This window comes from Nicotiana tabacum, chromosome 19, assembly GCF_000715075.1.
Source record: "Nicotiana tabacum cultivar K326 chromosome 19, ASM71507v2, whole genome shotgun sequence".
Classification (NCBI taxonomy): Eukaryota; Viridiplantae; Streptophyta; class Magnoliopsida; order Solanales; family Solanaceae; genus Nicotiana; species Nicotiana tabacum.
Window position 1 is genome coordinate 66729963 of NC_134098.1, and position 11599 is coordinate 66741561.

Here is an 11599-nt window from a genome sequence, read left to right on the forward strand (position 1 = left end):
TTGAGCTCAATATCATCTGTAATCCCTTTTTATTTCAAGCTGCACGAATAATAGAATAGAATACAAATCGTCTCTTCTGGTAATCATAATGTTCATATGTTAAATCAAAATATAAAAAAAGGAACAAAATTTGAACGAAATAAATTGAGTAGAAAATCGGAAAAAATTAGAGAAGTTAAAAATCCCCAATAAAATGAACCAAATAAAAAAAAAGTTACTGGAGGAATTTACCGGCACAAATTCACGTTGAGAATCCATACAAATCGTAGGGTGCCCATAGAGAATCAAGCGGACACGGTTTTTTTGAGTCGAGCCGGAGCCACGGTTTGCCTGAACCGCTCCAGTGGAGTAGGCTCACCGGACCGGGATGCAAGTCACGGCAACTTCCCTTCACATTATCGCCGCCTAAACCGTGCTGGTTCCACCTGTGCTCTATCGGCGCCACGTGTCCTGCGAACACCAACATTAGCGGCGGTAGTGAACCCAGTTCATAGATCCGATTCGTCTTCTGGATATCCATCCATTTCTCTATCCGTTTTGTGTACCCGACCCGCCTCCATTTCTTCAGATCTATAACCATAACTCCAGTATTAAAGTAACACGGTCTCCTGCCGTTAAACGTGCCGGAAAATCTCGGTTCCGACCAAAACGACGCTGTGAAATACTTCGTGAAATTGGCATGACAATATTCCGGGGCTCCGATAGTTTTTTCCCCCAAACTCGTACTCCATAACTTAGAAATATCATCCACAACAACAAGATCCGAGTCCAAGTAAATAACTCTATTAACACAGGGTTCTAGAAGATCCGCCAAGTAATTTCTAGCATAGTTTAACGGCTGTTCAAGCGCTTGTCTAACGGAAGTCGAGATAATGTTTCGGACTCGGTCCGGGTCAAAGTAATATACCTTGAATTTTAATTTAGGGAATGTGGATCGAACTAGGGTTTCGAGGTTTGTTTCAGAGACCAGAAAGTGGAAGAATACACTCTCGGGACAGCTAGAATGTTGTAGAATTGAATGCACAGCGGCTATTGAACCACGAAGGTACTCGATATCGAGAGTAATTGCAACATGAACGAGTGAAGGATCGCAAACCTCATTGGTCTCCAATATATTGGAGGTGCTGCATTCAGCAGCATTTCGGAATATGGGGGATTTACGGAAGGAGAAGCGATTAGGGGGGAAATTTTGACTGGGGAAACGGAGATAGGATTCGAGGTGAGAGGATCTAATAGCTTCAGCAGGTGGGAATGATTGTAGGGATGGGGAAAGAACAATCATTACCATTGCTGCGGCGATAAAGCCTGAAAATTTCGTGACCCAGAACATTTTTACAGTGTAGTAAAAGCCTCTTTTCCTCTTCTTCTTCGTATCGTAATGACTGCTGAGCAGTGAAGGAATTGAGGAAAAGAGGAATGCTGCTAGGGTTCTTCTAAGGTCCGCCACTGCTAAAAATCCAATCTTGGAAGATGGGCTTTTTCTTTTTTAACCTTATTTGGGTTCTTTGCTTTGTTTTTATCTCTAATGGTATACCGTGAAAACGAAGCGAACTTGGAATGGAGGGAAGGTAGAGAGAGGAGAATCCATGCGTTGGTCGCTCTGTGGCGACGTGCGTTGCAGTCTGCTTTCTCTCTACTCTTTTCTCTCTCTCTCTCTCTCTCTCTATATATCTATTTGGGAGAGAAGGTGAAAGCAAAGGGGCAGGGTCACACAGCTCAAGTAGAGAGAGAGAATGAGAATAGAGAGGGAGAAAAAGGGGAATTTTAGGTTGTTATTAGGGAAGAGGGTTTTTAATTAGGCTATCTCTTTATTTTTTTGACCTATTTTTTTCTCTTTCTTTTTGCTCTTTTGGGCTACAGCAATACATATTTATGAAAAAATAATTTGGTGTTTAGTCTTCTCTGGAAGTGATTAAATGGTCTTATTTGTCAAAAGAGTTTTATATCGTTCGCTCAGTAACCTTACTTAAAAGTCAACCACTATGCATAAATTACATGGTGAAACTAATCAGCCTAAATTGAATGTGCAGAGTTCTTCATACTGTCTATAAATACAAATTAAATTATTTATATCCTCCTTCTTCACATACAATCTGATTTGAGAGTAAAATAATAAATTGAAAATATTAATTTTTTTCACTTTTGAATGTGCTTCTTACCCCAAGCTTAACTATAAGGAGTTTGAAGTGGCTCAATAGGCATTATTTGATGTGAATAAAGATAGTAATAAGTTAAAAATAAGGCAAGTATCATTTTTAGTCCGCGCCGAATTTATTTATATTCGATAGTTACAAAAATTTATAAAATTTATATATTTTTTGTATTTAATATACAGAAATGTGTATATATATATATATATATATATATATATATATATATATATATATATATATATATATTTTTGGCAATTATTTTGAAAGCGACTATACAGTATCATTTTCCCTTAGGGTCTGTTTGGAAAGCCACCCAGTAATTAGAATTGGTGTAATTACCAGGGTAGTAATTACACAATATAGTAATTACGATGACCTGTTTGTTTGTCATAATATAATTACAATGTAAATTATAATTATTTTGTTGAACAAGTGTAATTACACAGTTAGATTAAATTTTAAATGAAGTAATTATCAAAATTTAAAAGTTAATATAATAAATATAATAATTTTTTATAAGTATAAATGATATTAGATTTGGTATTTAAGATGCATATTTTTTCTTGAATATACATTAATTAGTAATCATATATTTATAACAATATTGTAAAAAAAAATTGGTATATATTTTTCAAATTAATAATATTTAGTTTAATTAATTATAAAAAGTAAAAAATATATTTTATAAGAACATCATGGAATGCATGTTTGATAAAATAAATAAATAAATAAATATTTATAAATATAATGTCATAACATTATTAAAAACTAGTCTATCAATTCTAACTAAAAAATGAACAACATGCAATGTGAAATAACAAGGCAATACTACTAAAACAAGTAAATTGAAACCATAAATATAACAAAATTCAAAATTCAAAAAAAATAAATAGTTTAACATATGTCAAATTCTAATATAATAAAATAAGTTTCAATACAACTTAAGATTAGGAAACATAATAAGTTTATAGCCTCATTCAACAACGAAATTCTAATTTAATAGCATCACCCATTATATGGCAAGTTTGTTAATGACTCATTATTTCTAATATTAGAAAATGTAGTTTCAAAAACTAGTATAATAACGCAAATACGCTGAATGAAAAAAATAAAACAAATAAGAAATAAAATATACGAGCAATTACATGGATTCACAAGAAGTAAAGGTGGAGAAATAAAATATAAATAATGCACAAAGAAAAATATTTTTTAATATTAAAAAAGAAATTTAAAAGAATAAAATAAAATAAATAAAATAATGGAAGTAAAAAGTTACAAAGAAAATAAATTAAAATAAAATAAAAAAAAGAAAAGAAATTAAAACGTAACCTTGTTATACAGTGTTATTACCATCAATTCTCATCTCCCCCTTGAGAATTAGAGAGTGTAATAACACATCTGCAATTACACCAAATTACTTGGCCATACAAACATATCAAACTGTGTAATTACACTCAATTACACCCAAATTCAATTCCCAGATGGCTTTCCAAGCAGGCTCTTAAAAATATTGGAGCATGTTAGTTGTTCGATCGGCTGAACTGAAGAAAGAGACGTAACAATTTTTTTATAAAAATGCAATTACAATCTCCAATATTATGTGATAATTTTGATAAAGACTTATGAAACACCCTTATACAACTTAGGCATATTTTGTATCCCTACCAAATTTGCAAATTGACTATATTTCATGCACCGCTAGTATTTGTAAACTATGCACGGAAAATATTTTACAGGAAAAAAAAAAAATCCTCCGCTAAAACACAGGAAAAATTTGTTGCTTGACAAATTGCTACACTATCACAATTTCCCGCAAGATTGATATTTTATTTTAATGGTGGCTCTATCTATCCTCCAAATTTTCATATTTCATGATCATATGATAATGAATTGGATAGTAGTGCTTCCACAAGGACCTTAATTATGAATTTATGATGATGAATTAGCAGATGGTGTTCAGAATAAGCTTCTCTGTAGCGCAATGTAATAAGGTCATTTTAATTTCATTCGAGCACCCTCCTGAATTTGGATATCAGATGATTAATTTCAAAAAAAAAAGAAGAAGAAAAAAGAGTGATGAAAATAATGGAAATTGCTTCTGGACAATCAAGACGATTGTCAGTTTAAAATTTTAAAATTACTATATAGAGGAGTATCACATTTAAGCATGCACGGTACAAGGCTAAAGGCTAGGTTAAGAGTTACATATTCAAGGTAAATTGCATCAGTCCAAGTATTAAATATTGTCATTGATTGTTGTTGAAAGTCATTAATATATACCTAACTTCTTTAGATTTTATCTGATCCAATAACAATATTATAAAATGTAATTGGACTTGGAGTAAAATGTGTGAATGCTTATACATGCACCTACATTAATTCAGTAATTATTATTTTTAACATACTCTATCAACAAGTACAAGATGATTAGTATTTGATGAATTGTATAACAACAGCACTTATTTTTGCGTCTTCTTCTAATTTAGCAATCTGGAGTCTCCTCAAAGCAGATCAAACACATCAAAATTAAGTTTCCTCATCGGTTTCATCAAAGATAGGTTATAACTAGCTAGAATATTTACAAGGAAAGAGTTTAAATAATTTTGCGCATCAGTGCAATGGCGTAAAAGATTATTCCACAATCAGATAATAATAAAATAAATACAAACAAATTTATATAGTGAACTTATAACCTGGAAAAAATTTACTCTAATAACTAACCATTATTACATATTGTAATTTGATAGTATATTAAATGTTTATATAATCAGTGTATATAACTTAAATTGTACCTCGAAACAATGGCAGAGCCACCTTATATTAAGGGTGTCAATTTACGCTCATTTGCTAGAAAATTACGCTGTTTAACTAGGAAAAAAATTACTTTTGTGTATATGTATATATTATATGTTGACTCGCTTTATTTTCTTCGTATGTTTACTTTTTTTTATATGTTTACACCCCTTAATAAAATTTCTAGCTCTGTCACTGCCCGAAAAACTCTCACGAATTAGCCACAATTGGAATATATTGAAACATGGACTTGACCCCACAAGTCAACACTAGGGCTGTTTGTCGGACAAATATATACGTTTAACGGTTCAGGTTATTCGTTATCGGCTTGTAAATATACTAATTCGCTAGCAACCAGATAAAATATTGTGCAGGTTGGTATTAGATTAGCCATTATTGGACGATTATTGGACGGTTAATGAAGCTCTCATTGTTAATCGTAGTTTCTTCTTCCGTAGTTCTTTTACAATAAGCAAACTAAAATACAAAGTGGGGATCCTTAACCAGTAATAGAAGTTCAGTTAATATAAATTTTGGATATAATTTTGCTTCAGTTACCAAGTTAAATGATTTATTTGAGTAGAAAGATGTCAAACTATTTAAATTTGCCTAGTCCTACCCCAAAAATAAGTTATGATGACGTTGAAACTCAAGCTGTTAGGAAGTTGCTTCATAACGGGTAAAAATATAAATATAATAATTCTTAAAGTTTTAACGGTTTATCCGATAAGAAAATTAAGTAATCTGCCCCTGAACCGATAAACCGTTAATTATAAAATTTCAATACGTTCATCAACTGTTAATCTGATAACCCGATACCAATAAGCCATTAAGCCCACTTTTACGATTCGGTTAACGGTTACGATTCGGTTTCGAACAGCCCTAGTCAATATTGTCTTACTAGCAGGCTAACCTATTGGGTTATATATATCGACATACAGTGACTAGTTTAATCTCTATAATATAAAATTATAATACCTTACTTCCGGATATTTCATCCACAGAGAAATTAAATTGTTATAAAATGAAAAATATTTACAAAAAGAAAAAAACAAAACCTATAAAGATAAAAGTAAAAGTCTAATCTAGAAAAATAGTTAATTTTAAGTCCCCGACAACGGCGCCAAAAACTTATTGCGGCCAAACGCACATGCAAGTATACGCAGTCGTCAAGTAATACAATGATAAGATAGAGTGTCGAACCCACGAGAACTTGTGATTAACTATTAACTAAATTAGACTATCCTAATTATCTAAACAAGAGTTAAGCCTAGAAGTATATGACTCAATCTAATTAAACTAAAAAGAAAGTAAATAATGAGCTCTGAACAAAGAAAGTGTAGATTTTTATGTTATCAATGTAATAAAAACGATCCAGGATTATGGGCTATCTAACATTCCTATTGTATTCTTCAATTGAATTGACTAACTAATTCATCTAGCTTATTGGTTGACAGGGTTAATATTGCTCATAAGAATCTGTGGAGTTCTTATTCGTCTATTCAAGCTAACCTAACGCTTATATGTCTATGGAGTTAGAACTAGCAAGAACGCATTTATAATTCATGTACATCAACCAAGCAAGACAATTAGGTATATGTCTATCCTAACCGCTAATCCGTTCCCTGATGCCCAGATTCAAGAACTTGCTCTACTCAATCCTATGTGCAATCTAGAATTCCCACTTTCGAGTTCAATTCTACATTCATAGATAGTATTCAATTGGTGATCAAGCAATCAAATAATTAAGCGCGAGATTGAATAAATGAACCAATATGATAAATCAAGAAAGAAAAATCAATATTCGAATAACAATAGTCATGAAAAAACCACAACCCTAGAATGTGAAGTTTAGCTCCACATAGACATGGTAGCCAAACAACAAATCATACAAAGAAATATAAAAATTACTAAGTTGGCGGAAGAAGATGAAATCCAGCCTCCGCGACGGCTCCTTGCTCTCTCTCGGTTGAATCCCCTTCAAAAAGTGTGTCCGATGCCCTAAAAGAGGCATTTTTGACTTATATATTGCGTACAAAAGTTGTGGGCTAAAGTTTCCCTTTTCCTTTTCCGAATCAGCTTCAGAAATTGATGCTGGGGTGGATGATTCGCGTCCGCCTCAGCTCGAACTTCTCAACATCGGATGCTGGGGTGGATGCTTCACGTCCACTCTCTGTTCCCTCAACCTTGTTGTGCCCAGGTGCGGATGCTAAGGTGGATGTCTTCTCCCGATTAGGGTGAACCAACTAGCCTTTTTTGCAAGGTTGGATGCGATGCATCCACCCTCTTCTCCTATAGCTGGAGCACCCTTTCTTCATATTTTTGCACTTCAAACATCTTAAATCATCACATACAATTTAATTAGTTATAAAACTAATAATTAACACATATTAAGCATTTTAAAGACCAAATATCACAAAAAAAACGGTTAAAACATATAAGAATAGCCTAACAACAACCACCACCAACCACTAAACAATACTCCTGCTTCTGAATTACAATGAATCAGATCAACTCATTTGATTTGTAATTTGGAGACAATTGTATCTACCATCTAGATCGACAGACTTAATTTTCACTTGGAAATAGGTGACATTTAATACTATGGAGTTAGTACACAAATCATTGCCAGTTGTTACCATTATTAGTAATCTAAGTCAGAACATTGATTTTGCTGTTGGATTTCAGACTACTACGCATGACACGTCCACGTCATTTTTTTTGGGACGTTGCCGTACTTTAGCCGTTGGCATTAGTGGTTCGAGCTACCACTATTCTACTTTACCATTGACTATTATTTGCAAATTTTAATATAAGTGAACTACTGATTGGTAATCCTGGTAAGCAATACTGTATTAGTATAATTTATCCTGTACTAATAAAGCAGAGAGGAGAAGACAGCAAAATGACGTATATCATAGCCGTTGAGTGGTCATAGTCTGTGACTGTGGTGTTGTAGTAGTACTATATATTCTGTGTATATTAGTGGACATCAGCATATGACCAGATGGAAGAAGAAGAATAGATGATTATGAAAGCTTAGATTAAACCATTTAGGGGTCTTAATCCTACTTTAATTAGAGTAGAGGCCTATTAGCCACTGTATTTTGTCGGACCTTTTCTCCTTTTTACATGTGGAACATTCTACCTACAAGGTTAAATTAAATGAACCTTGCTAGTTTGTCGAAGGTTTGTTGTCGTATTAACTTAATCATCATTGAAAAAGTCACGAATTTTAATAAAAAGATTCAAAGAAATATAAGAACGATTTCTTTAAGATCCGAGTTTATAATTTAATATAAATTTTTAGTTTTTACGACAGACAGTTACAAACTTTTCTTATATTAAGAAAATTCCACAATTTATAACAAGATAAAAATAATTTTATATATATTTTTTATACAGTGTAACTTTTCGACGAAAAAAATTCAAACATTTTCGATACACTAGAGTACGGTATTAAACAGTATGATATGGATTAGTATTTTTTATTGCCATATAGAATTTTTTGGTGACATTTTACTTGCAACTATTTATGTTACCGTGTATTTGCTCTATTCAATTTTATGTGAAGCTATCACAATTGGAGACTTGTAGGATAAAATACAAGGAAGTATATCATCACTTAACCTCATGAATCATTTATTTTATGTGTTTGATAATGACTTAGAACAAGCAAGAAAATAAAAATCAAGAATCATCTGTAAAGATATAAATATTTTAATTTGTTTCGTTTTATAGAAAAGAATTGAAATCAGTCCTGTCATGTTACAGACTCACACTAAATACTACTCCCTAAACTACATATATAAACTTTTTGGTGATAGTTTGAGTTATTTTTAACGAAAATAACTTGAAATTTTCTTTTAGAAAAATGTCATCATCATGTTTAATCAATATAGTAAAATGTGAAAAACATTTTTTCTAAAATGGGCCAAATATGCTGGACAGAGGACGGGGCACCTTGACTTGTGATAAGACCAAATTTTGTAGCATGAAATTTATGTTTCAGATGTGAAACCATTTAAATACGATAATACTGCCGAATGTTAAAAAGACAACCAATAATTGGCTGCCATTTCCTTTCCAAAAGTTGGAACTACTATCTTTTTGTAAAGATTGTATTTCCCAGTCGACCTATAAACACTGTAACGAAAGCGACCAGGAATCAAGAGTTTTTATTTACTTATTTCTTTATTTATTATACTTTTAATTTAAAGACCAAGCAATACTCAAGTTACAAGTAAGTTCTCTTTTTTTTTTTTGGGCGAAAATGACCCCAATTGAAAATTATTGTTTGAGGCATTTGAGTTTTGTAACTAATTTATTTGGGCAAAATTTGATAACGACTTGCTTTTGGCTAAACATGATTGTAACACATTTCAAGCAAAAATTTGCATTTTATGAAGCATTATATACTTCTAACTTTTTGTCACCTGTTGGGATCATTGCCGCTTACTAGCCGAATTTGGGTACCCAAAATCTAAGTGGCCATTAGCTAACAAATAATAAAGTATTAATATTACCCTTAAAATAATTTTGTATGACATTTTTTATGATGGTATTCGGCAGCTTATGCATGTACCTCCGTTTACTAAGGACCTATTTGGACATTGATTCCCCAATATTTTTTGATTTAGGTGAAGTTTGATGTGAGATTAAAAATGTGCTAGGACATAAATTTTGGTGCAAGTTTTGACATATTAAAAAAGTTCTTTTTCTTTGTTTTTCAAGCTAAAAAGTCCCAAATGGTCATGATTTGGCCCAAAAAGAGGTCTTAAGCTATATTTGGGATTTGAAATTTTGATTTTCAAAATCTCTCAAAAATAAAATTAATTCTATAAACAAACACATATTTAAATTTTTATTTTTAAAAAACTTCCAAAACATATGGCCAAACGCCTGCTAAGGTCTATAGTCTGATGGCAAATAATCACCTAGCAAATTTTTTGCCTATACTAAAATTTTAATTTTAAGTTTTCATGATTTTTACTCAATTCGTTGACACAGATGCCCTATCTTTGGTGACACTTGTACTGTTTCTTTTGTTTATTTTGTACTATCATTTTTGCGCGACTTCTAAAATATTTTCGTATATATCATTGTTTAACCCCTGAAGTCCTTTATTTCAATATTTTAGCAATAGAGCAGTAATCAACTGAAAATAAAAACAAATAAAAAATAAATAAATAAATAACAAGAAATGACGTTGAAAGATATCAAAAAATGAGAGAATTTTGATGGAAAGCCTTTCATTCACCTATTACCACCCTTTCATAATTTTTCTTTATTTACTTTTTGTTATGAATATATTATATTATGGATGTTCATTTAGTACTCCGTTGTAAATAAGCTTCCTGAAGAAGTTTATTCATATGAGACTCCGCCATAAATACATTTATCTATTTAGTACTCTATTGGAAATAAGCCTCCTGAAGAAGCTTATCCTTTCGGTACTCCGTTATGGATAAATATACCCATAATAGAAGATTATCTATATCTGGCACAACAATTTAGAGCAGCAGCTTACAAGCAACTTACACAGCAGCTTACAAGCAGCTTACACAACAGCTTACACAACAGCTTACAAGCAGCTTACACAACAACTTACAAGCAACTTACACAGCAGCTTGCAGTAGCAGCTTACACAGCAACTTCCTTTCTTCTATAAATAGAGGAGAATTCAGTTCATTATGTACACAAGTTTGAAGTCAGAATAATATATCAGTTTCTCTCTATACTTGTCTTTATTTTACAGTCTTTATTTTATAATACGTTATCAGCACGAGACTCTGCCATCTCGAGAAAATACTTTGAAAGTATCAGAGGTACGAACTTTCTTTTTCTAAATAATGTCAAATCTTTCTAAACTTGAGTTTGTAGCCCTGGATATATCGGGCAAAAGCTACATGTCTTGGGTGCTTGATGCCGAAATTCATCTTGATGCGATGGGTCTGGCAGACACCATCAAAGATAAAAATCAGGCATCAAATCAAGACCGTGCCAAAGCAATGATATTCCTACGCCATCACCTTGATGAGGGCCTGAAAATGGAATATCTTACTGTTAAAGATCCAGTCATACTGTAGAGTAATTTGAAAGATAGATATGACCACCTGAAGATGGTCGTTCTTCCACAGGCACGTTATGATTGGACTCATCTAAGGCTACAAGATTTTAAATCTATTAGTGAGTATAATTCTGCTATGTTCAGAATTATTTTCCAATTGAAACTATGTGGTGATAATATTACTGATCATGATATGTTGGAGAAAACTTTTACCACTTTTCATGCCTCGAATATGCTCCTGCAGCAGCAATATCGAGAGATGGGATTCAAAAAGTATTCTGAACTTATCTCACATCTTCTTGTAGCCGAGCAACATAATGGGCTATTAATGAAAAACCATGAAAGCCGACCTACTGGTTCTTGTCCATTCCCTGAAGTGAATGAGACGAACTTCCACCAAGCTAAACGTGGAAGAGGACGTGGCCCCAGTCATGGTCATGGCCATGGTCGGGGAGGAAACTCTAATCGTGGTAATAATAATGCACCAAAGAACCCTCCTCACCACCAGCAGCAGAAAAGGAAGGAACAAAAGCATGAAGCGGTGCAAGAAGCAAAGCCAGAAAATGCATGCTATAGATGTGGA

The 11599-nt window shown here is 32.6% G+C and overlaps 1 protein-coding gene across 1 annotated transcript; it reads right to left on the reverse strand.

Annotated features, from left to right (window-relative positions):
* Window positions 1–1770, reverse strand: LOC107781212 (putative galacturonosyltransferase-like 7). The gene has a single exon (XM_016601885.2). The coding sequence runs from the start codon at window positions 1328–1330 to the stop codon at window positions 242–244; it is 1089 nt and encodes a 362-aa protein (XP_016457371.1). The 5' UTR covers window positions 1331–1770; the 3' UTR covers window positions 1–241.
* Between the last annotated feature and the right edge of the window lie 9829 nt (window positions 1771–11599).